Consider the following 27,531-nt stretch of genomic DNA (forward strand, 5'->3'; position numbering starts at 1 on the left):
ATGGATATATATTATATCACCCTACGGTACAAAATAATTATAGCATTCCCTACTGAGTGATGGGCTCAGATAAAAGCCTCACAGCCTGTATATTTAATCGCATGTATTTCTATTAGCTTTCGAACAACAGGTGCCGCTGTGTCCGACTTCAATACTCCAAGAAACTCCGCACCCGCACCGCCGTGCCGTCGGGAAGGATACTGCTCAGTTCCGTCATCACAGAGGGATATTAGCATTAAAAGCTTAACGACGCAGCTCATTTAACTACTGAAGTCAATGAGGCTACTCACATGAGTAAATGCTCACCAGTACCAGTAAAACGTCTATAATTTGGTCCCTGAATAGTTTATTGCTTTTGTTTTTCACACAGGAACAGAACAAAACAGATGCAGGCCAACAATTCATGAAGGGGCCGCTGCTCTCCAGCTTCCATATTTCATCCCAAACCACGACATGCTGTAACCAAGACTTAAAGGCCAGAAGCATCCCAAATCCCAGCAAAAGCTGACGGACCTGCAGCCCCTTGGCAGATCCAGAAACCACCCAAATCACAGAATTCCTTTTTCTGAGTCACCCGCTCCAGCTGCTGGATAAAACAAGGATGCTCGTACGGGCCAAGCAGTTCTCTGCCTCGTTCCTCACAACCCCGCACAGCACTTTTTAAGAAGAGGAGAGAGATTCCGAGACTTCCACCCTCTTTTTCTCCCTCATTTCATTCTTTATCACCCAAGAGGGCAGGACTGCGTTGCCCTGCAGGACACACGCTGGCCCTGGGAGCTCACAGCCCAGCCAGGCATGAGCCACCAGGGCGCTGATGGCCATAAGCTCACGCCGAGGCTTCCTCTCTTCCCGAGAGGACACGGAAGATGCAAATCCCATTCCAATCTGAATGCCGAAAAGAGAACAGCCAGAACTTTAACCTCTTTAAAGCAGTCCAGCTTTTTTGGACCTTCTCCCACTTGTCATAACCGCATTCATTCTGCATATGGCCGAGTGATGAATTTTCAGCGAGACGAATAAAACAGGTTTTTATGCAAGTTTTACGCGTATCTGAATTTTCTCCCCCAAAAAGCTTTCATTCTTCTTCTCCTGAAAGCTCTGCCAAACTTAGGTGCTATTTCTGGTTAGCAATTAGCAAAAGAATCAGTCCCAAAAATACTGCCGTTACCAAGCAGCAGGGTTTAGGAAAGAGGGGAAAAAAAAGGAAAGGAAAAAAATATATAAAAAAGAACACATGCTATAGCCCACTGGCATATGATAGTCTTTTAGAGCATGAACAGGATTTCACATCACATGCTGTGCTTTAATTTGAGAATCCACTTCTAATTGTGTGCTCTTTTTCCTCCGCACCACAATTACATCTTATCATGTCCTCAGATCTGTCTGATTTCCTGATCCCTGGCACATCCAGCTAATTGACCACCTGCATCTGCCGTCATCTGCCATGCGGGGCGACGAAATGCCTCTTTTCTTAAAGTTCAGCTGCCGCTCTGCTTGTGCTCCGCCTGCTCCAAAGCCACCCACACGCTGCCCTCCAGGAGATGGGGGGGGAATTTTTTTCAGGTTCCAAGTCGTAAGGAGCACACATCACTGTCAGACAGAGTCCGCATTAGCAGGTCTCAAGCGCTTCGTGGTGAAAATCATTATTATTATGCCCAATTTACAAGCGGGGAAACCAATATCTGAAGGAACGTAATTACTCGCTGCAGGTCAGTGGACGAGACAGACGTGAAACCCCGGATTCTTGAATCCCAGTCATTCATTCGTGGGCTTCCTGACGCTGCAACATCAAAAAAGATGGTGCCCAGTGCACATCCTCCACTCACTACTGATCGCGTTTGCCATTGATTCCGGGCAACACTGCGTCTGTCATCACTGCCAATAACGCTATACCCTACTTCCATACAGAACCAGGCTTTGTCTCCGGGAGTTACGAGTGGAGAAGAAAAAAAAGGTGGTATGTACAAGATGCATTATGTCAGAAACAACAGAGAGATTCAGAAGCACTTTCTCTAACTGACATCTTTGGGTAATTCTTCTTTGTTAGCTTATACCAGAAGTCAATTGCTCTCCAGCCTAATTCTGGCAAAGGGGAATGGAAATGGAGCCCAGAACTGTCTGGCTCATGCCTCAGTTGTGCCAGAGAAAGAGCACAGACAGATCGCTCTACCTACTCCTTCACATTCCTCATTAGCACAGACAGCAGGTATTCACAGGTGACAGTTTTCTACACGCAGGGTGGAACGGGCTTACAAGCTCGGGTGCTTTCTCCATCCAGTTATTTAGCTGGAAGCCACAGAAGCGCTCTACGTTGGGTGCAGTTCTACTTTTTAGCCCAGGGATTTATAAGGAAAATAAACCACTGCCTTTGTAAAGATTCTGCACAACTGCGCTATATTTAAGACCGATTCAGGCTTATTTCCCTACTGCAATAATGAGCACACAGGAAACGTTGAAGACAGGCTGAGAGAGTTGGGAGGGTTCAGCCTGGAGAAGAGAAGGCTCCGGGGAGACCTTAGAGCCCCTTCCAGTCCCTAAAGGGGGCCTACAGGAAAGCTGGGGAGGGGCTGTTGGCAAGGGCATGGAGCGATAGGCCGAGGGGCAACGGTTTAAACTAGAGCAGGGCAGGTTTAGATGAGCCATTGGGAAGAAGTTCTTTCCACTGAGGGTGGTGAGACACTGGCCCAGGTTGCCCAGAGAGGGGGTGGAGGCCCCAGCCCTGGAGACATTCAAGGCCAGGCTGGATGAGGCTCTGAGCGACCTGATCTAGTTGTGGATGTCCCTGCTGACTGCAGGGGGGTTGCACTAGATGGCCTTTAGAGGTCCCTTCCAACCCAACACATCCTGTGATTCTATGATTCATGACATGAAAGGTAAGAAAAGTGCATCCATGAATGGACTTGGATGAATGGGTTGGAACTAGATGATCTTTAAGGTCCCTTCTAACCCGAACCATTCTACAATTCTACAAATAAACAGCTTGAGGAACTCTGAAGGAGGTTTAGCGCGGCCGCCTCTCCCTGCCCACCAGGAGACAGAGTCCTGATTTGCGGCACGTGTTTTCCGTTGACAAGTAAAGCATGTAGTGGAACAGAGGGCTCCTGCCTCTATTTAGCAGTGGGCATAAACAGGCTGTTAGAACACTCCGTGATTAATGGGTCTTTCCCGGCCGTTTCTGATAGCAGGTAGCAGGGCTTGCCGGTGGAGAGCTGATCAGCGTGAGAAGTACGGTCATGCTCCACTAACTACCAGTCCTTAATTCACTGAGGAAGTTCCATGTGTGCAATTCAGCTATCAGCTGCAGCAAATTGGGCCTGGTTGATTTTGATACTGAACGTAAGCAAACTGGCTTTACTTGAAGTCTCAGGTTTTTATCACTTGGCCGTGTTTTGCTTCAGCTGTAACTCCCCGAGCCTCAAGCCAGCGCAGGCAGCAGCACAGGGGGATGCCAGGGACAGTCAGGCAAATACCCTGCTTCACCACTTTCATGAATATTGTGGTGAGCCTGTTTGCTTCTTTCGACACCGAAAAACTTTTCCAATGGTCTTTGGCTTCTATCTATGACAGTGACCTGCTTTTACTGTTACAAACCGGGACCAGAGCCTTGCACAGCATTCCACGTGCGTACAGAATCTTACAGCAACGAGACACCTCAGTAGGAAATTAAGAGCAACCACCACCATCTCTTCCAGAGTATCTCTCCGTTTGGGTATCTCCTGTTTTCACAGGTGTTAGTTGATTGCACTTTACAGTACCTGCTGAAATTATTATGTAGCTGAAAAAGGAAGATAAATAGATAAACAAAGGATATAAATCAACTTCTCTTGAGCAAACACATACAGTAAACATATACAGCCACTGCGCAATACCAGAGCAACTCCCTAGGAGAACCACCACAGCCATCCCAATAGACACAGACACGCAGAGCCCACTCTGAGCTCTGCAAGGGGAAAAACCAAGGGGGGAAGGAAGTGGGGGACGTGAATCCTGCCTCAGACCATTGGCCTAAGCAACAAACCTTACTGCCAAAGGAAGGCTTTCACTATTGCAAGATGCACCCTCATCATCTCAGCGTGCCCAGTGTCGTCAGCATTTGCAAACCTCTCAGTGAGTAGCCATTTGGAATAATCTACAGGTAGAAACTGGTCAGGCGTACACCGCGCACTCTCGAGGATGTGCTCTTGAAACTTGCAACAATCAGCAGTTAGATGGATACCTAAGTAATTTTTTCTGCAGGTATTAATTACTTGAGAGTGGGTGCACGCAGGGACATAAATACTCAATTTAAATACACGGGGATGGTACATAGGACATGGAGGAGGGAGAGGCAGGAGCAAATCATCAGAATTGTCAACTGCCAACTGAACATCCACAGGAGAGGCGGAGGAGATGCTGGATTTTCAAAGCTGGCTTGTGGGCAGCTGGAGATGGTGGCTACTTCTTAAAATAAAAACCAAGAGATGACTGCTTACTGACCGGAGATTTTGATCAGCAGATCTCTTTGTAAGATCCCCTCTTGGAACGACCCCGTGATCTTGCTCAATGAGCGCCCAACAAATCTTTCAGTGCAAACGTTCTTGCTGCCGCTTGCCTTGTTGTCATCATCTACCTCAAATGCATGAGGCTTATCAAGGTCAATCCAATCAGTCAAGAATGAAGGATGGAAAAGCAGGATAGTGACAGCTGGCCAAGCAAGGTATTAAACGATCAATGATTAAACTCAGAGACAAAGAAATGACGGATTACTGAACCTGTAGAACCAATGATAGGGGAAAACTCTAATATGGCACAACAGACTATGACAAAGAAAAATGATCCTGCACAGAACTGGGGAGAGGAAGGTGCATGTGAGGAGGCAACAAAGAGAATTTCCTCAGATCAGGCCATAAGTTCACCTGGACAACTTCTAAAAGCGAAGCTGTGATCTGAGCAGGAAACTAGTTTTAGCCTGTTATGACATACAAAGAGAGACATACTACAGACTGCAGGAACTCAGGTGATGTCAGAGGTGATGGATAACCAATAATCCCCATTTGGTGACTATCTGGATGCTTTTCAACATCTGAGAATCCCGCTGTTGCTACACAGTGCACTTGACTGCCTCAAAGTATATGGTTTATGTTGCAGCGGCGGCTAGAAAAACGTTGGACAAAAGATTTGTTATAGTTTTATATATAAGTGCAAAAGTGAGATGATACGCCTAAGAAAAATGCTCCCAGGACAAAGAGTGTCTCTTGTAAAGATGTTCTTTCAGAAATATTCGAGGTTAAGTACTTTGTTTTGCTGTTACCAGGTTGGGAGCACAAAGTGTTTTCAGCATACAAATTACTTCAGAAAAAAAAATAAGACTGTCCTTTCATATTTGCACAGTGCTCAAGAGACTGCAGTCAGATCAGCTGGAAACTGAACACTACTGTAATCTAAATTAATATTAAGAGCTATGTCAATTAATATTTCACTGCTGAAAACCATATGCTGCTACTCTTGTCCTATTGCTTGTGTTCTTTGCGTTTCATAGGTTAGAACTTAAGCATAATTTGCTTGACTAATAACTGATTTAGCACCACATCTAATTACATATTTCAACTTTAAGGAACTCAAGATAGTTTCCAAAGGGCCGCGTAAGCGAAGAATACTCAACGGGTCCACGAAACCCCCCACGCGTTGGTACACAAAGATCTGCCCGACTGCTGGAGCCACCAGAAGGGATCCCTGCCAGTCTCAGGGAACTGAACCTCTTCAGATCCTCCTCACGTCTCCAGCAGTTCATCCAGAGGAATTGTTCTAAAACTTGAAAGCACAGTATAAATGAGAGCTACAAAGTATTTTTCAACACCATTAACTAGAATTAGCCCAGTCAAGCCACTGCACATTGACTGCATATATTTTTCATACATAAAAAGCAGAGGGTGGGTAGAAGTAATGCTTGGGATAGGCCATGCAGTATAATTTTAGTTGTTTTGATGTAGAAGGAAAAAAATAGAATTAATTCAAAGGATGATATTTTAGGCTGTGTTGCTGTGCATGAATCCAAGTGCAGCAAGTTCCTCTAAAAATAAGTCTATGCAGAAGAAATTAAAAGAACAAAAAAGAAAGGTTGGAGGTGTGATGAAATGACTAATGGTTCTATAATAAGTGAGCAGCTTACTGCTTAGCTTCAGCGTACATTTGGCTGTTATTTTTGCTAGCGGATTTTACGCAACCGGCATCGCACTTGATAAGCCAATGCTGATTATCATTATGTCCCAAGAACCTTGTTTTGGTTTAGGTATTTTAATCACTACATTTTTATTACCAGAATTACCATGAGTACAAATTATCATTGTATTACCACATATACATCAAACGGTCTTGACCCAGAGCCTCTGCAAACTAATGAACAGGATCAGCAGAACTTGAGTCCGGATACGACTCCAGTTCCATGCTGAGCAAAGCTGAAGGCACACGCACCAGGAGTGCATTACTCCAGGCCCTTTAGCTCCAGAGAACAGTTCAGCAATTGCTAAAAATCTGTGTTTCCACTAGAGGAATGGGTATCTCTTCTAACGGTACACCATATTTACGGGAGTGATATTAAGATGCCTCACTTAATCGCCTAGCACTACCTGGAATGGATTCTTGCCCAAACAAATCCAAGAGAGGACTGACTTCAGGCTCTTGGACCATGACTTTGGGGTCTTGGATCAGATCCGTAGAAGTGAGCACTGAATACCACAAACAATGTAAGATCACAGGAACACTGAGGCAGTACGGGTATAAATCTCAGAAGACAGGTGTTATTAATATGGGAGTTATTAATAAGAGAGCACTATCTAAGATTTCCAGTCAGTAGATCTGTTCACTTACGTCTCCTCACTGACTTTCCAAGAAGTTCACAACAAATTTTCCATTAAGGTTTCAATATACAGACATTTTCCAGAAGCCTTTGGAATTAAGTTAGCAATTGTCCTCCTTTGGGACCAGCCACATTGCTCCTGACGCACCTGAAGACACTGTCACCCATAGATGTACGAAGGTGTAAGGAGACAAACAGCCACGGCATAAACACCCAAAACCCAGTGGGTTGATTTCTGCTCTATTCATCCTCTGTCTGCACCCACCTAGCCCAAGGGTAGAACTGGTCTTAAAACCAACCCCACATACACAAAATTAAGCACTGTACCGGATAATTAACTGGCCATAGAGCTAACTGGTAACACCTGTGTGTTTACTGGATCTGTTTGGTCTGACCTGGAACAGTGACAATCTTTGTCACCTTTGAAATTATCTGGGAGAGCTTCTCGGCAACCTCAAGAACTGTATTTTCAAATATTCAACATGCAAAAGTGACCACTGGTCCCTGTTTAAATACCTGCACACAACGGTTAGATTTTGAAAAGAGCTCCAAAAGGTAACCGATGTTTTTACTTCCAGTCATTTCCTTAAGTGCAATAAGCAGAAACTAAATCTTTAAATATTCTGGTTGTGTTTCTAGCTGTAAGAGGGCAGCGATCAAATTTTGGCCATAACCTTTCTGTGTCTTGGACTCTTCATAAAACAAGAAAAATATCTAATTCTTCTCTCCAAAGTGCTCTGAGACTGAGCATCACTAATAATTATTCCGATCAAGTGCTCTGAAATCTGCAGATAAACCCGTTGCAAGCAGCACCGCTTGTTTCCATCACATAAGGAAGGACGTTGTTGTTTTTGCGGAGATCCAGGAAGGCCCTTCTACCTCACGCTCAACTCGCGCCCTCCCCAAAAAGAGATGGCACAGAGCACTGGGACGGGAACCAACATTTTCCTTTTATTCTATGGTATGTATTAAGGTGCTTAATTATTCTCGAAGCACCCTGTTTCGCCACTTATAAAACTAATGATGAATATGCGACCTAGTCACGTTGAGCTTTTTAATTTCATTCTCTTCCCATCACTGTCACGACTTCTCAAACGAGGTCGGGCGTCTGTTCCCGTCTGCACAGGACAGGCTCCCCGACAACATGTTCCCATTACTGCCCAAGTGAAACCCAGGCTGGTCTTACGTTCAACTATTTCAAGGAAAACTTCACACTTTGCAGTAATCGCCTTCAGATTCACAGTGTATTAGAAAGAAAGCAAACTCGCTTTTCTTTTTATGGTCTGTTGCAAAGTGATACGCTCACCGCTATTGTATTTTCTAGCGCACAGCATCAGTGAGAATAACTCACATGCTTAAGTGTTTAACGTCTATACAGCTCCTTGTATTTCCCATCAGAGTAATCTCTGAACTTCTTCCAGCAGATATTAAACTATTTCAACAGTAGCCAAGATGGGTAGCTCTGTCTCCCTCTAATACCGGTAACACAAATGCTCTGACTTACGTTCTTATTAGAATCTATCTATTGCCTCGGTAATATATTTCGAAAGTAAGTTCTGTGAGGCAGTTCTTCCGTGTCTGTAGAACACATACTGCACTGCGTAAAAGAAGGGGGAAAAAAGGAAAGAAAAAAGAAAAAGAAAAAAAAAAATAATCAAAGAACGGTCTCTGCCATCCTGACAGGAAAATGGCCAGATTTGTGATAGTTACTTGTTTTCCCAGAGGAATTAATGTACAACGTGGTGGAGCTGGCCCTCAGAACACGTTTGCCTTAATACTGATCAACTTTACACAGAAGCATTTTTAGAATCGAGAGAAGAGTCCTCAAGTGCGTTACAAGGATCAAGTCTTCATAGCCAATTAGTCTCAGTGCAAATTAATATGAATATAGAGCACAGAGGCATTGTGTGACACAGTTTTGGCAGCCCTTAGGATTCAGTGGAATTGTAATGCCAGTTTTTTCACCGGTTCACAGCAGAACTTCAAAAAAAATTAAAAAAACCCGCCTGCTGCAAGGTTGGCATGCACCACTTACCCTGCAGAAATTAAATAATAGATCCAACTGACACAGGTCTCGGCGAAGAGTGTCACGCTACGTCTAGCAATCCAAATCGGACTTCACCTATTCCTGCAGAAGCGAGCAGTCAACGTGAAATAAAGAAGAGAGGGAAGCCAAGCTACTCGGCAGCGTGTTGTAGGACTGAGTTGCAGAAGGAAAAACCCAGGGGGAGGGAGAAGACAACGGGAAAGTGCTGGCGCTGGGAATGAAGAGAGCCTGTACGTCACCGCTTGGGAGCTGGAGAGAGAATGGAAATGGAACTGAAGACTGTTGTCTTCCCAGTGTCTGATGTCACGTCAGTTTGCGAAGGAAATGGGAGAAGGGTTAGCTTGCCCTTTCTTACTAACTAGGTAGCCACCTCAGGTAAGTACTAATTGGGACTCTCACCACGGAGGCTGGCAGCACCCACCAGCTCCGCTCCCAGGGCTGGCAGCTCCCTGGGCTGCAGGGCAGGACTGGCTACTGCTCCCGGGACCGGCAGTCCAGCCTCCCGGCCAAGGACCGAAAGCATACAGACAGCATCGCACCTGAAACCTTCAAACAACACAAAACAAGGCAGTGCTTAGGCGTTTGTCCTGGCTGTAAAGTTTCTGTCACTCTACGCCTCCTGTCCACTCATATTAAATTAAAGGTAAATGCCAAAACCCAGTTTAAATACTGGCCTCTGTTCAAAACGGCTTGGTCTGTCTGCAATGGTGATTCAACATCAAACCCTGTGATTTTCTCTGAGATAATACTCTGATTAAAATTTTAGCGAGAACCTCATGTTATGTTTGAAAAATAGCAATAAATAGGATAACAGGAATTCCAGGATCTGTAAGTCTATCCTGCGCAGTACCTGCTTTCTGGCTGCACCCAGGACTGGACGGTTCAGTGGAGGAAGAGAACAGCAAAACCAGCTCCTCATTATTTCCACCACTCACCCGCTTCAGTCTGAGGCTTTCTGCCCAGTTTAAGAGAGTCCTGGATACACCAGCAGGCAGGGGGCAGAGCCACAGCAGCGGCTACCCAAAATGTTTGAGACATTACCCGAAACACCCACTGAAGAGTGCTAGGGCCCTGAAGGACAGAGATAGTTTTACTCTTCACTCCATGAGTATGACTCTCTTTATTTATGTTCCTCACTTCTTAACCTATAAAATGGGCATAACAGACTTTTGTGTATGGCTCCTGCTGGTTTTAAGTTCTGTGGAAGAGGATCCGTCTTCTACGCCCTGAATCCCATTCGCACGCTTTCGGCTGGATGCTATTCTCATACAAGTACCATCACGCTACTACTCAGCCTTGTTCCGCAGCCCAAAGTAAAGACAATGTGGTCACTTCAGCAGCATTTTTTCCTCTACTGGGCTATCCAAATTAAGCCTTTTTCTTTACAACAGCATTGTCATAAACAACTAAAACTGCAAAAACGTACTTATTTTATTCCACACACAATACTGCACAATTATTGTCAGAAGCTCTTTGATTTACTGGCAGAGAAGAGGAAGATTGTGCTCAGTCCCAGCCAGATGCTTTTTTTTTTTTTTTTTTTCTCCAGTATCTGGCTTGCCCACTTACCCTTTGGCACAATTTGTTCTAGAAAGTTTAATGCCACGGCGGCTTCAGAAGGGATGGGAAGTATTTCAGGCCATCCTCATCCACGAGCAGAGTCAGCGTTGGGCAAAGATTGATAGAAGGTGGGTGCAGTTTGGCTGGCAATTACCAGATCCGGAGAAAGCGGCCACAAGTGTTTGTGGGGAAGATGAGAACTAAGCAAAACCCATGTCATGGTTAAGATGATTATTTGAGTGGCTCATTCTGGTGACCTTGCTGTTTGGAGCTCATGCATTTACATGAGCATTCTTTTACACTTACTTTTTGTCTTCATCTGGGAGCAGTTTAGAATTAAATTTACAGCCATTGCACCGCAGCGTTTACTTCTGTTTACACTGGGAAAAAAACCTACTTACCCAGCTCACAGAGGAGCAGGGAGCTGAAGAGTTAATCAAGCAAAGCACTTTCTTCCTGCTCCAAACAGACTCAAAGAAACTCTGCTCCAAGAGGCCGACACCAGGTCAGGAAGAACTGGAGTCCCTTCGAGGAGAACACGGGCAGAGCTTCTGCCTCTCGGAGAGGGGGGACGCTCAGAAACACCACTGTGTTCTGGGACACGACGCTTTTGAGAGCTCCCTTTCGGACAGTCTGTCCTAGGTCACTTAGAGCACTTAATTTTTTATAACATTTTAAAAAATTATTATTACTACTATTATTATTATTTTGGGGCTACCCCATCCCTGAAGGGGTTCAAGGCCAGGCTGGACAGGGCTTGGAGCAACCTGGGCTGGTGGGAGGTGTCCCTGCCCAGGGCAGGGGGGTCGGAACTAGACGGTCTTTAAGGTCCCTTCCAACCCAAGCCATTCTTGATTGCACCATCGCTTCCACTGAAAAAGGGTGTTGCGTCGCTCGTTGACGTTAAATCCACCCATAATCAAAAATGCTTTGTTACCAGCCCATTTATCTCCACATCATCAATTCAGCCTCAAACCACACCACCAGGAAAGGGAACGGAGGCAAGAAGAGATCAGGTGGAAAACAGAACTGAAACTTAGGCCAAGGCTGTACTTCGCCAAACCACGGCTGACAAACTGCATTTAGCACAAAAGACGTGTGGCCTATCGTGAAGTTGGTTGCCAACTGGTACCTGTTAAAGTTTCCTGGCTATTATTCTTTTATCATACTCCATGACCTTCCAGACTTCAGCCCTTGTTATTTCGTTTATGTCCTTGAACATTAGACTTGGCATCCCTACCAAAAATCATGACTCCTTTGCATAATTTTAATCCTGAATACCCTCATTAATCACATACCTGTCTTTTGAAAATACATTATTTTTACACCTTGTTGCTCTCTTGATTTCAAAGCCATCTCATAGTCATGAGTTCCAAAGAATGACTTTATGTAACATAACATGAAAAAAATACACCAAAAAGCTTTTTGTTTTAAATGCTTCTTGTCAGCTTCTCAAAAGGTTCCATTATTCTTTGGGCTTTTAAGCGAAACTCAAGTTCTACACAATGCTTTAACTGCCCTCCTTGATGAGCAAAGACTCGCCCTTATTCAGAGCATCACAAACTGTATGCCAGATGCCGAACTGATGTACATTTTGATGTAAGATCTAGCGTGTTGTAATTTTTAATGCAAATTAGGTCCCGCAAAACCTTTATATAGCCTATCTGGACTTTATACCCTTTCTATGTTATTTTATAAATGATTTATCATCATTAACACGTGGTATTTGTTAAATATTATGCTGGCCGAAAGCAGGATCTTTTCATGTGCAGTAAGGCTAAGTGATAGATGAAGGTACAGCAAAACCTCATATTTTATTTATTGTTGAATAGGAATGAATTTGTGTGCTGAACTGGAAACGATCAAATTAGGTAATTCCAAATACACCTCTGAACTCAAGTCACACAGAATAGCTTCCATTTTTTTTCAGAAGCAATGGCTGATCTTTACCTACAGACATTTTCTATTCCTCGCCTTCTGATTTTTGTGTACAATATCCAACCCGGCAGTTCCACGCAGATGATAACAGAACATTTACAGCCTTCCCTGAAGTGACTAATGGATTCAGGCCATTCAGCACAGACAGAAATGAAAATAAACTGGATCAACGGAGCAGAAAGAATGGAGTTCTGTAATCAGATGATTTGACCCCAAGCATAAGGGGGAGTCTATCTCTCTTTTAAACCAGACTAAACCTTGGTCAGAATGCATCCAAGAAGTGAACTGAGCAAAAGGATACAGTTTATTTAAAGAATTTAACGGGGGAAAAAAAAGTGTCTCTTTGACAAAGGATTTTTAAGAAGCAAAAAATATTTATGCACTTTGATTCTACGATCATTCACGGGGAATGATGTCCTCTGCTTCTTCAGCAGCCTCTGAAAAATTAGCACTATTGCAATCAATTCCTTGATAGCTCAGATTTTCACTGGGCGGCACCAAAAAAAGTAGAAAGACCCTTCAGATTTCGAGTTCTTGTTACCTAGAGCTCACTCAACCACAGACCAACCGCAAGGAAATCCGTCCTAAGTGCAAGTCCCTGTACATGCAGCCTAAGCACTTCCGTGTCTCCCAACAGAAAGAAGGGTGGTAAGCACGACCTATCTACATCCACACCTTAAAAAGCCAGCTCGCATAAGAATACCGTTACTGTAATTTTGCACATAACTCCTAAATGCAAATAATTGGCCCAGTGCGTTCTGTCCTACGAAGGCAACCATTGCCATGAACCTCATCGGCTATTTTGCCTGAGAAAAACCTCTGGCTCCCACTGTTAGCGAATTCTATAACAAAGATTCCATCACAAGAAATACCGTCAATGTCCTTACACTTTAAAGAGGCAAACTTAAAACGGAGTTGGGTTTGGTTCCCTCTCCCTCCCTTCAAAGTCCAAAATGGTTATATGGGGTCTCTTTAAAAAATACTGTTTTGCCAAAGGCTATGTTAGTCCAGTGGGAATTGAAGCCAAGAAGATGAAAATAAACTGTGAAGATATTTCTGTTTGGGGTGAAAAGCAGGCAACAGCAGAAATCCTAGAAGAGAACTTACTCGAAGGTTTTTCAGCCTGGTGTGGTTGGCTCGAACAGCGGCTGAATTACGAACTTCTGAGCTCTATCTCTCAACGCCCGGCATGAACTTGATGCAACAAGAGTACCAAGAACTGTCTTCAGACACGCAATCCTGCACCTGGAAGCCGGTATTTCCCAGCCAGGCATACCTCATGAATATACGGCACTTGAAAACTACAGCAAGCAAACCAGGGATGCTGCAGCACGGTACTATTATTTTTCAAAAGCTGGGGTAAGGGAACGGATCAGGGAGAAAGGCCAGACCTCCCGTAGGAGGCTGAGACCAGAGCGGGGCTGGCGTCAGTGGCTTCTCCCGGACCCCCGGACACTCGTCCCACCTCTCCCTTGTCCCTCTCGAGGCGCTGGCACAGATGACGGTGCAGCTGCATGGTGAACTGGATCAGGGAACTGGTCCAACCCAACAATTTTCTGTGTATTTTTCAGAAATGAGTACCATTGTGATCAAATGGGAAATCACGGGCTCATCAGGAGCATCTGAGAATGGATAAAAACATTATTTCTAAAAAATATTTTCCTTCCAAATAAAAGCAACTTATTTGCCCTTAAGAAAATGTAATAGCTGACATTGAAAAATACTAACCCAAACATAGCTTGGGAAACAATCTTTTTTGCTGTATCATTTTATACAACACTACTTAGATTACCCCAGATTCGAGTAACGACCAAACAGCAATATTCCAATTTGGACAAGAATGTCTTGCTGTAGTCCCATCAATGCAAATTAGATAACATCTACCTCCAAGCATTTTGAAATTTATGTCTCTATAAATTACATTTTCATACATGCATTACATTATATTTCAAACTGGGAAGACGAGAGATTTTTCTTTTTTTTTTTTCGTCTTTCCTCTGCAGTTGAGCACAGAACAGACTTAATTCCAGTCAAATCTGCCCGGTTTTGCCGTAACTGTACTTTTTGGCATTTCCTGCTTTTTTCCTAGAGTGCTGACCAGCGCAATGCCAGCCTTCACCCTGCTGGGATACTGGCACTGTAGACAGCTTAGGGCTAGATCTTGGAATTTATTAACCTGATCCGATTCACCAGTGGAAGTCATGAAGAGACTCTAATAAAAATGATCTGTTTGACTACCCGAGTCACCAGCTGAGACCCCAATGCGATGCCAGCGGAGGTTTTGCTACCACGGACCAGTTTGGGATCCGTTTCGCTTCTGGAAATGGCCTGACACTATTTAAGCCACCCTGTTCTGCTGATGTCAACCCTATCTTTTATTTCAATTCTCTTTTCTTTTTCCATATAAAAAGTCAATTGTATTAATTTGCTTTTAATTAGCTTGAGGTTGATAAATCTAAGCTTTCAACTCTAACATCTGTGGAACCAGAGTGTTTATAACAGAGCTTTTAAATTCATTATGAGAATAATATAAATCAAGTTTACACCTGCTACGCACTGAAACTCATCTCATTTCTGCTTAACCAATTTAATTCAAAAGTCATGGTGGCAATATCACTTTCAAGGAAAATTGCAGCCTTTTTTTTTTTTTTTGCTCAGGCTGGAATCTGCATGTTCAAACCACGCAATGAAATTGCAATGAATCTGTGCCCACATTTTATCTACTCTTTACAAGTGAGGCCTATACAAAAGGTTAATGCTGCCTCAAAAAAACCCAAACTCTTATTCCACCTCATCACATACTTTCCTCTGGGTCTAACCTTTACAGACACAGAGACAATGCTGAGAATATCAATGGAGAGTCCTCCAAACGCTCCGAACACGAAAGCAAACAGTGGCAGCTTCAGATTCAGGACTGTGTGCTTCTGAGTTCTGGCCATTTCAACTACCTCCGGGGGGTGGGGTGGTGGTGTTACAGAATACAGTTAAACACATAAACTTTGAATTTTGGGATGAACCATACTGATCTTCAGTTCCTACGAGGGCCTATACCCACCGTGCTCGCACACAGAGCTCGGGCTGGCTGTAACACGTGCGTTGCGCAGTCAAAGCCTCCAGATTCGAAACATTTCAGCGCTGCTTCAGCATTTCCCATTCATTTCACTTAGCAGTGCTATGTTCACTGTAACTTAAAACATTCATCTAAAACACCATGTTCTTACATCAGTGTTTGTAAAAGATGCAAGTCAAAATACTCCCTACAGTAAATTAATGGGTAACTTATGTAAGAGTAAAGCACTGTGCTTCTATTGAGCAACATTTCCAATCTGGAACGAATGTGCCGACTTAAACACACTTGTTGACAACGAGCAATGAAGTTCCCTTGAACACGTCTCTCTCCTAAGATCCAAGGGTTGTTCCAACTGGTAAAATTATAATTAAATACTAGATCTGCACAGTGAACAAACAAGCTTTGACAAAGGAACATGGCATAGGCAATTTACGTTTACTTTGGGTTAAAAAATCAAGCATTTACGTGGGCTAGGAGCATAACTTCCATTGACATTTAGTGGCGCTTAACCTCTAAAAACAATTGGGTTTTTTTAAGTGTAACCCATTACCATTAAAGATTTCCTGGATAGCCCATCTACATTTGTCTTCACCAATCTCAGTGCCAATAATTCCAGTTACATGCCCCTCGGAACAAAATCTATCCATGACATTTGGATGCGGTGACATATTTCTGTCTAAGTCAGTATCAGCTGAAAAACTCAGTAAATGCACGACACACGCCCCCGCACCGCGTCCGACTCCTGCTTTCCTCAACCTGGATTTGTCGCGACTGAGCTGGATCCCGAGGGGCCGCATGGGATGGGAAGAGGAGATGTGACTGGCTGCGCTGCTGCTGACCCCACCAGTGGGACACTGCCCCAAAAAGAACAGTTGAGAACCTGACATCATATATATTAAAATCTCCGTTATTAAAAAATGCAGTATGCAACGTCTTTCACAAGAAAGACTCTTTTCAACCATGATTAATTTGTAAAACAGCTGTGTTCTGCCTGTGCATTGTATCTGACCTAATTATGGTAACGTGCATGGAATAGATTTGATGCAAGCGTCACAAACCGCGGCACTGTTAATCACCTCCAGCGGTGTGAATTAACCGATGAACACGCTCTGGCGATGGGCCACCTGGTAGTAACGACAGAGCTGGGCTCCATCCGCACACCACCACTCGCTTACGGATCTTTCAGCAGAACATTTGACCCCGCCTCAGCTTACTTAAGAGACATTCCAACAGAGTTTAATAAGTTTTTTTGGTCACGTGAGGATGATCAGAATGGGACACTCCCAGAGAAGAAAAAAAAATAATGCACTGAATTTGTTTGACGCCTGTCACGCTCACAAGTTTGGTAAGTGCAAAATTTACCTGTTAATTTTATGCCAATTACGGAATCATAGAATGGTCTAGATTGGAAAAGACCTTTAAGATCATCAAGTCCAACCCAACACTGCCAAGTCCATCACTGCCCCGTGTCCCCCAGCACCACGTCTGCCTGGCTTTTAAATCCCTCCAGGGATGGCGACTCCACCACTGCCCTGGGCAGCCTCTTCCAATGCTTGACAACCCTTTCCGTGAAGAAATTTTCCTCAATATCCATCCTAAACCTCCCCTGGTGCAACTGGTTTCCTCTTGTCCCATGGCCTGTTCCTTGGGAGAAGAGACCGACCCCCCCCGGCTACCCCCTCCTTTCAGGGAGCTGTGGAGAGCGAGAAGGTCTCCCCTCAGCCTCCTCTTCTCCAGGCTGAACACCCCCAGCTCCCTCAGCCGCTCCTTGTGCTCTAAATGCCATTATTCCCTAGGGGCTCTTTATATCAACTGGTGTGTTTTTCCCTGTAACATCTTTAGAAATAGTCCTTAGAAGAAGGTATGAAGATAATGGCCCCATTTTTAAAAACTGTCTTTAACAGCCCCAAACACCATTAACCAGCAAAAAAATCTAACCCCTCATCCCACAAAGGAGTGGGTATTGTGGTGTACATGTGGTTACGAGGTAAAACAGGTCTAGATACAAAATTGAGCCTAAGTTTCCCAATTCTAAGTAGAATTTTCTGAGGAGTTATTTTTTTCTTGATGGGATTTGATTTTTCATAATTATTCTCTGTTCCAATATTGGAATAGCAACTGCAGAATTTCATGAAGTAAAAAAATCTTTAAGCTGTAGATGCTGAGCTCATTTTTTTTTAATCAAAACATTCATGTAAAATAATAAACATCCTTTCATGTGGAAAATATTTTATTATTAAGTGCAGATTAAAAAATGGGATTTTTTTTCTGCTGTTTTGACTGCCTGGCAAGCGGTGTATAAGTTAAATACAGTATTTTGAAACTGAAAGCTTTGCCTGCGACAATTTTTTTTTTCCTTACGAAACCAAATTGCTTGTTTAGTTTTTCTCAACCCTCTTTTGCACTTTCACTAAAATTTTCTAATTCAGATGATGTTCCCAAAAACTAGGCACAGCAACACTGTCAGGAGACAAAAGACAGGCTTTCCGTAGCTGCGCCCGGGAGCCGGAGCGCTGTGCAGGACGCGCCAGGTAAATGGTGGGTGACACTGAGGTTTCTGTGGGAAAAGCGTTCGATTTGAATCGGCTTATTCAGACATCTGCACCCCCACCACATCAGGCCGATGGTTTTGCAAGAGGGTTAATAGCTGCTGTTAATCACCAATCTGGTTAAAGTATATCGGTAAATGAAGCTCCTGATTAAATCATGGATTGATTAAATACTCTTTGGTCATGTGAGAGGCAAAATACTGAATGCCAATACCCAAATCACTGTCAAGATCGTAGAATCACAGAATGGTTTAGGTTGGAAGGGACCTTGAAGGCCACCCAGTGCCACCCCCTGCCCCGGGCAGGGACACCTCCCACCAGCCCAGCTTGCTCCAAGCCCCGGCCAACCTGGCCTTGAACCCCTCCAGGGATGGGGCAGCCACAGCTTCTCTGGGCAACCTGGGCCAGGGGCTCACCGCCCTCATAATGAAAAATTCCTTCCCCATATCTCATCTAAATCTTCCCTCTTTCAGTTTAAAACCATCACCCTTCATTCTACCAGTCCCCTCCCTGCTCCAGAGTCCCTCCCCAGCTTTCCTGGAGCCCCTTTAGGGATGGGGGCCCCAGGCAAGCTGGCAAAGGCTAACCAGAAGCTTTGCTATGTGAATGGGATTTCCTCAGGGACTAACAGCATACATAACGTACTGACTCCAAGAAGCCAAATGAGTATTAATGCCAGCTGGGGCATGGATGCGTGCAGAAGGGAAGCAAAGACCTGCTGAAAATGCAGCCTTGGAAGCGGCGAGCACCGGAACTCTCTCTTGTTAGTCTGTTCTCTAAAGAAAACAGTATTACAGAGTTGCACCAATTTCTCTTTCACCTAAAAGTTCTGAACTTTTCAGGCCATGAGATTCCGTGGTTCTGTATCCAGTTTGGTCTATGAGACCTAATCACTTTAATTATTGTGAAGGCTACTGTCCCTCAAAACAGCTTTTTCTTTCCTTCTCACGTATACACACAAGCTGTTAAAAACAAACCCACCACTTCATCCAAGAGCAAGACGTTTCACGTCAAGCTTCATCTCGATGCTGTTGTTCTCTGCCACGTTACACGCCTGAAAACAGGGCTGAGATCAGAATGCCAACAGACCTAGTTCCCATGGCAAACTCCCCCTCTTCAGTGGGTCCTCTCCTTCCCTTCCCCGCAGCCCGTCCTCTCAACACCTCACTGAGACGGCATTATGCAAAAGAGCCGTCACTGCAAAGCATTTTATTATGCTTTGCCTGATTATGCTAATTCTAACTCTATGGAGCCACTTTGCTTGCTCTCTCTCTTCTCTTCCCTCCTCCCCTCACTTTTCTGCACCGCCAGCAAACGGCTTTTATTGAAATGGGGAACATGAACGCAGTTATGAAACAGAACAAATTAAACAGAACAGTTGGGATCACTTTTCTTTCACAAGACATTGCGTATGTGGCAGTAACAGGGCTACAGAAAACGGCGGCTTTACCTTATGCACTCTCTGGTTTTATTTTTCCACTCTATGCAAAGGAATGCCGGGACTGGTATTTGGTTAAGGTTTGGAGCAGTCCCAACACCGAGGACCATGTGCCCTCGGCATCCCCGGACCTGTCATTGCTGCCCTGACTCCAGAGCGGTGGGTAGGACCATGACCGGAACGAGGGGTTCTTGTTCTAAAACCACCGGAGCTACGTCTGCGCACACAAGTAACAGAAAAGTTTCCAGTTCTGGAAGCCCAATGGTATGTAGGTGTAGGTTCATTCCTGGGTTGGTTTTTTTTGACTCATTATAGTATTGATAAACCTGACTTCAAAAAGCCCTGAATCCCAAAGATTTCTAGCAGTAGGGATGCTCATACTCGCAACATGAGACTGGAGGTGAGAAAGTCTCGTCCCTCGCACCCTGAGGCCAGTCACCCAACAGAAACCTGTATCAGACAAAGCCTCTCAACCATTCCACTCACACAAATGCCACAGCCAACACACTAGAACAAAACCTAAGTTTTGTAGTAAGAGAAAAAAAATTGTACAAGGGGCAAAAGATATCCAGGATCCTTGTGAGAGCAGGGGATTTGCCGATGAGGAATGAAACGTTCCAGCCTCGCACCACGCTACAAAGGAGGGTAGAATATTGCTGGTACCTGACCCTCAAGGAAATATTCCTCCTCCACTCTCAATACGACAACTGGCTTAATCCTGAGCCCAGGTACAATGTGTACCAAACAGACACCTGAGAAATTTTACCCTAAATTCAATTTGTGGCCCTTGCTGACTGTAAGTACTTCAGAAGAAGGAAATGGAGCTCCCTGCAGAAGCTGCCACACACCAAGGAAAGGGGAGAAGGTATTTTCCTCCTGGTCTCTGCAGGCAACCAACAAAAACCCCAAGGGATGGGATTAGTACCATGCAAACGTGGGGCAGAGAGACACAAACCTACTCCTCTGACAAAATATCTCATAATACCAATGCATTAGGTATCGTCTAAGGGCTTATATCCAGAGCTTAATTACTTCTCTCCAGGAATTCTCCTGTTCTGGAAAGAAATTTTCACAAAATTATAAATCTTAAAAAAACCCTCAGGATCCTGTTGTAAAACTGCCCTTCTCCAGTCTGTTCTACATCTAACTCCTTGGAGACCTCCTACATGCCATCCTGACTGCTAGCCCAAATGGAAGGGAAGAAGCGAATGATAATATCTGGTTCTGAAGCACCAAGAGAAGACTGGTGCTGGAGACGAGGGAGAAACAAAGGTCCTCCCTAACTCTCTTTGGAAGAAACACCCAAAACCTGCTCTTCGTTGACCGCATTCCCCTCAAGGGTCCCTGTTCCATCAGTGGCCGCATCACTGACATTCCTCCCCCAAACCCCAAGGCAGCTGTGCAGAACATGTATAGGAGACACGCTTGCCCTCGCCTCTGTGGGGAACACAGAACTCCTTTGGGAGCTTCTCAGGCAGGCTCTGAGCAACCTGATCTAGTTAGAGATGGCCCTGCTCGCTGCAGGGGGTGGGACTACATGGCTTTTAAAGGTCCCTTCCAACCCAACACATTCTACGATTCTATGAAATTTGGTACAGATCAACAGATTGCATCATCCTTACTTAATGCCTGCAGTTTTTATGCATAGCACAGAGCAGCTCCCCCCTCAGGAAAGGGATTTCTCCATTTCCTAAACCACCAGTCCCTATTTTTCAAGCAGGGAAACCAAACATTCCCAGCCCTCTCATTTACTGACGAGTATTTTTCTCATATTGTCCTCTAACTCTTGTATGCTTTCAAGTCACGACTGCAAAATTAATGATAAACAGCCAGCACCTAAGTAAATATTCACCTCCACGAGAGACTTCCAAATTAGCGAGTCTGATGTCATTCCATCTCCAGCCTTTCCAAACTGCTGCGTTTTGTGGTCGCTGCCTGGGAACTCTGTCAAGCGGGATGCCCAGTTCTCCACTAACTGGGAAGCTAACAAATTTATCACCTCACTTTTAAAAGGCCGTATTGTTTAATGCATGCATAAAAATCATAAATACAGTACCTTCTGGAAAAATAAAATAAGCCTTAGTATCGAAAAGCAGTGACAAGGAAAGACGGATGAGTGGAAACTGCTTTCTCTTATGAATGGTGTGTGAAGTCATTGTTCAGCAGATCTATTTTCATGCTTGTACTGCAACAGTGCAACTACTTGCAAAAAACATACATTTTGATCTCGGGATTTCTGCTAAAGAGATTCTGAACAGCTCAACGAAGACAACACAGAAAACGACAGGAGCTTGTAAGAGAAGGGCAGATGTGGCCAGGGATAAGAATTAGTATCTGGAAAAGTCTAGGTGACTTTTTTCCCTGAGGACCGAATATCAGGAGTCTGTACATACGCCGTTACGCACTTCCCTTCCAGGGTTAAAAATAAAACTAACCCATGGCATTGATAAGAAAAGGACTGATGTCTAAGAGCATCACTTTCTGCTTCGGAGACCAGAAACTTCTCCATTCCTTCTACTTGAAACCCTCAAATTCTCTGTATGCGAGGTTTTCTTATGGCCAACAGCGACACTTTAGCCATTCTTTTGTCACCTGCCTAATTCCTCTACTCTGTCTTGAAAATGCGAACTCCTGACGTGTAGGGGAGGGGACGGGAGATGCCCTTCGCATTCAGAATACCCAACCGCCAACCCCCAGCACCACACAGAGCCCGTCACCGATGGCAGCTGACGGTACAGTCAGCTCAGCAAAACTTGCAATGGACTTAAACTTTTTTAGGTCTTATGGAGCCAGCCCCTGCATGCAATTGTAGTAAGGAGAACAGGAGGTCACATGTGTCCAGCATTGATAGTCCCAATATACGGGCAGCCCCCCGGTAACACCCCCCAGCTTCTCTTACTAAGTTTACTTGTAAGTTCATTGCTGACCCACTAGATATCTCTGAGTGCTGTCTCAGAGCTGGAAGACATTCTCTGAATCGCCACACTTCATTATGAACATTCACCGAAATTCCAAATTTTCTTTACCAACCTGTTTTTCAACTGCTCGAGAACGATCCTCCATGAACCGGAGCTCAAGCTGCAGCAACACCTTTTTGTCTGTGGCTTCGGCTGAATTACCTCCTCTTGCTTAACTGGATCTCCCAACCCATGTTTTATCTCAATCATTAATTAAGGACGGCTTAAAATCTGAAACTATATTGTACGGTCAAGACTTCCTTCTACTTTGATACACGTTGATAATGTCTTTGATCCTCCAGTACATCAGCACCATGGGATACCAGTTCTGCAGAGCTTTCTAGGGAACACATCGAACATCAGATCTTTTTCTTCCTATGAGCCAGAAGTCAGCTGTATGTTGGAAGAGAAACCTGCTTTTCTGCTCTTCAGAGTAATTTCGCCGGGGATGAAGAGGAAAAGGTATTTCTGAAAGCTCAGTTAATACACTTAATGTTTCAAAAGTACCTAAAGACCCCATGGAAAAAATAATTCCTTTGCAATCCTAGCAGCACTAAATATCATTATATAAATCACTTCCGTAACAGAGATGCCTCTTTCTGAACATCCGGGGACACAGAAGAGGGAGCCTATTGAAAGAAACCCAAGTCATATTGAACCTAAGGAAGATTCAGGGGCAACACCCAAAACTTCCAGTGTTTTGCCATAACGTTTGATGTTCCCAATTAACTGTGATAAATCCCCTGTAAGAGTCCCTTCCCATTTCCAAAGCCTGGCTGAGTCAGAACATATGGAAAAACCAGCCCATGTAACTGGAGGATGGTACTTAACAGATTTTTTCAAAAAACCTGTCTGAGGGTTGTCTTTTCTCTAACAGAACAGTAAGTAGAAAAAACGAAAAGCACTGGTAATGATTACAGTGTTTCCAATGCCATCCCGAGGCACGGAACAGTACATCTGCATTTTCTGGAACGTCTCTTGCCCATTATATCAGATTTATAGAGGGGCCCTTTCTGTTCCCGTTTCTTAAAGAGGACAAAGAATTCTAAGTGTTCTTTAAAGGAATCTACAATTCATATTCTTTTAACAGCTATCCTCCCCCAGCCTTGGAGAAGTAACTAAATCCAAAAAGAGTCTGAATTTACACATGCAAGCTTTCAAATGCCTTTTGCCTTTTCCTTTATTTAATTCCATTCTACTTGCCTGTTTCTAAAGACACGGCACTTTTATGCTCTCCATCAACTGAGAGTCTCGCACTATCAATGGTCCCCATTTTTGGACCATTATGTGCTGCTCTTTCTATTTTAAACATAGAGCACGGAGGCACAGGGTATCACCGCGAGATTCTCAGAGGCATAAAGGGTTGAGAGATTTGAATGAAAGTTGACCCCGACTGACTCCATTATTTCTTTCTCTGGCTTATCTATGAATGATACGGTTGCATTGGGGTTTTTTTTTTCCTTTATTTGTTTTTTAAAGGCGTCTGGTATAATGCAAGCCTAGCTTAGAACCAAACTACCTGTAACACTAAGCCAGTTACCAAATGGCACACAGAGAACCCCAATGCAGAAGAAACGTGACCACAAGGGACATCAAGGGATCCTTGTCATTCACAGCTCCGTACGGCCACCATTTGGTGGTGCGCTCCAGATTTATTTTTTAATTAGCAACTAAAAGAATTAAAATATCTGAGACCTAAATCCTACAGTCTCTCTCCCCAAATACTGGTGGATTTTGGCCTCTGCACGTCACTGCAAGGTAAGGCGTTAGCTGTAGTCACTTCTGCCATCGAAGAGCAGCAGTTGAGATAACATCTTATTTCTTTATTTTATTCATGTTATTCATTGCCCCTAGACTCTGAGCTCTGTTTTAGAGCTGTGAAAACAGGATGTTAATCATTATCTTTCTGACAGAACACAAATTTCACACTTTTTTTTTTTTTTCCTTGTATAAAGGACTTCACATCAAGCAAGGGAAAACAAAGTGTGTGTCCTCTACTAGTTGAGTTGAAGTGGCTTCGACTACAAGGTGGCCTTTATGGACAGAGCAACCACCGGCCCCTTCAATTCTTGCACCGCAGAGACCCGTAAGAGGGGTGACAAATTCTGGCCAACGAGCAGGAACAAAGACAGGAGAAGCAGAAACTCAGCCCTTAGTCCTAAAAAATGTTTCTTGTGTAGCCCCACGCTCTTGTTAAATCTAAATAAATTGCTTCAGACCAAGTTTTGAACTGTGTTCGGTTTTCGATAAGGATTAAAGAGAAATCTGAGTCAGGAGCTAGTCTTAATTATAATTAAAAGCTAACTGGTCCATAGCTAAATAACGAACCTGCTGTGGAGGAGGAACACTCTGGTCTCACTGCCTGCCTGGCTACAGGTGCTGCTTGGAGGCAGAGCATCACACTCCTTTAAGGACTGATTGCAAGATACCCCAATTCCTGCTCAAATAACTTTAAAAATCATGCCTGGGCACTCTCTGTACGCTCAAGTCCTCTCATTTTTGCTGTCAGTAAGCAATCTCAGGGCATGGGTTATTTTTATGCTCTGTGATTCAATTTGAGGTTGAGCCCCGAAATGCTAATGTAACACCAGCAATAATTTCACACACACACCCCAATAAATGATGCCCAGTAAAATAATGATTTCAGTAAAATAAATATCTATTTTTGTTGTTGTTGTCATACATATTCTACTATATTCTACTTAAGATCGATGCTTTTGTGCTGTTTTGTACTCTGATTTTGTAAATGTTCATCCTTTCAGTGATATTCGCCTGATAACAGAATGACAGAACAAAAAAAAGAATACGCAATGAAGTTAACAGAACACGAGCTGTAAGAGATACAGGTAGGTGCAAAAATGATGGTCTAACCAGTATCTACGGTCAGCAGTGAAGAACAATATCCGTAATGCATTTCAGTTGGTAAACGTGTTAACTCACTTCTCTACCTTCTGAGATGTCACTTGGTTATCATTTTAACGGCATAAGAATTTTCTCCTTCATACACCTGGGACGCCCCATGCAAATGATGATTTACCTTCAGCAAAGAGGAGCTGCTGTAACACCGAAGCACCAGTTTAAGGGCGGCTACTAGGGAAATAAAGTTTTGTATCTCTTCATCAAAGGAGGCAAACACAGCTAAAACCACCCAACCGGTATTGGCTCCAGCTCGGAAATGAGCAAGCGCTCTCTCTGAAGCACGGACAGGCAGGTAATCGATTCCCTTCCACGTAAATTCCTCTCACGGAACTCCCTACTGGACTATTATTGTTCCTCTACTCACTTCAAATGGAATATTGGTTCCATTAAAGCCAACAACAAAACTTCTTGGACACACGATTTCATTTTCATCTTCTCCATACCCAGGGGGAGAACACTTTCACAGGAAAAGAAGCTTCTCTTCAGTATCCCGACATAAAAGTAGGAGGAAAGTATGATGGAGGAGGTAAACAACCATCACGGAAAAGCAAAATCTCGGCTCCAGCATGATGGGATGGGGAAGGGGATGGGGAAGGGATCGAGGTCCTCATCAGCAAACCTCCTCGTCACCTTAGCCTGGACAAGGCTCTAACGTTTCTCTGCCAGGCTAGGACTAGCGCAGCCATCAGTCTGGGGAAATCACTGGCCTCGTGTCAGCAAACATAAAGGCAAAAATACATGAATGAATCAGTAGCCAAACACAAACGCGTGTGTGCACACACATATCCGAAAGTGCCAAGATAACAGAATGAGCAAGACTTATTCAAACAGACTCCCAAAATAACGTACTAGATCTAGGAGAGAGGTGAGATCACAGAATCACAAAATCGTTTGGGTTTGAAGAGCTGCCTTGAGATCACCCAGACCAACCGCCTGCTCAAGCAGGGTCAGCCAGAGCAGCTAGAAGGAAAATATCTGTTCCATTATATCCAGGAAATAATTATTCAGAATTAAGACCATCAAAACCAATTTGAGCAACACAAGCATTTAGCCTCGCTCCTGCCCCTCTTTCTGCACAAGCGAAATAAATAGATCTCGCAGCGTATTCCAATTCCTCATAAACTCTGCCTGCCTTAGATGAAAACAGAACACATTCTAACAATAACTGTCTCTCCGAGAAAATGGGCTCTTGCCAGCGGCTCCCTCCTATTTACATCAGGAGGGTTCGAGCTCGAGTTCCTCCATCGATTGCAGCTGTGGGAGAGGTGATCTCGCAGGCAAATTTCAGGCCATTCAAGACTTTAGAGGTCAAACCCACCCCCTAAAGTTTAACTGGAAATAAGGCCATCCTTTCTGATCTCAGAATCCCAGTGCTGTAGGACGCCATCACGCCACGCCAGGCGGTCGGCAGGACTATAGGCTGCCTCCACCAGGGGAGATGCTGCGGACGGAGGCAAAGAGAAGCACAGAACTAAACGGAGAACGAGCCCCGCACCAGCCAGAACCCCACAAAGGCTCCAGGTCAAGGTCGCACTTAGCGAGAATGGCCGTGGCTCTATTCAGGTAAATCCAGCTTTATGAAACCATCCCATCTATGCGAGTTATTGCCCCTTTTTAGTAACATAAAGGAGTACTTACTCCGAACACATCTCCGTGTCCATTTAAGGACATATAATTTACAGGACATAATATTTACAGAAGGCAAAGACTTAATATAAAGTGTAGTTTTCAGGTTCTGAAATTGAACAGAAATCAATCTTACCCGATATGATATTGTTGATCCTCTACAGTTTTAAACAGAATGAAACTCCTGCTTTGCTTCCTGTCTCCCCCATCACAGTATTCAATTTATATCAGTACAACTTCAAACTCTACCTCCTAAAGCACCAGCTAAAATGAAAATCTATTGTAATTATGGCTGATTGAAAAATAGAATTTTTGCTGCGTAAAGAATTCGAATTTTTTTGCATTTGTTATTGATCCAAACCAAAGAAAGAAAACATTCACTAGAATGAAAAGTTCAGCAAAAATCTATTGAAAAACGCCAGAAGTATTTCAGGTCGAGTCAGTCCCTTCTGGAGTCTGTAGCTGAGGAAACTCTGCACCTCCACTTCTTCTGCAGGCCCCGTTCTGCAGCTGGACTTTAGCCCAACCATGACGGCGGTCACCCCACCGACCCCCAGGAGTCCCGGTAGACTCTGACAAATCACACACTTGC

The 27,531-nt window shown here is 44.1% G+C and overlaps 1 protein-coding gene across 15 annotated transcripts in view; it reads right to left on the bottom strand.

The window, feature by feature from the left end:
* LRRTM4 (leucine rich repeat transmembrane neuronal 4) overlaps positions 1 to 27,531 on the bottom strand; it is a 488,683-nt gene that overhangs the window by 160,839 nt on the left and 300,313 nt on the right. Inside the window, exon 12 of one of the 15 annotated variants that reach the window (XM_074563457.1) lies at positions 8,943 to 8,963. The exons of the other annotated variants lie outside the window; for them this stretch is intronic. Coding sequence (XP_074419558.1) covers positions 8,958 to 8,963 — 6 coding nt within the window. The 3' untranslated portion in view covers positions 8,943 to 8,957. Of the gene's footprint in view, positions 1 to 8,942; positions 8,964 to 27,531 lie in introns of those variants that run through there. 15 annotated transcript variants of the gene reach the window in all.

Source organism: Larus michahellis, chromosome 20 (genome assembly GCF_964199755.1).
Source record: "Larus michahellis chromosome 20, bLarMic1.1, whole genome shotgun sequence".
In the NCBI taxonomy this organism is placed as follows: domain Eukaryota; kingdom Metazoa; phylum Chordata; class Aves; order Charadriiformes; family Laridae; genus Larus; species Larus michahellis.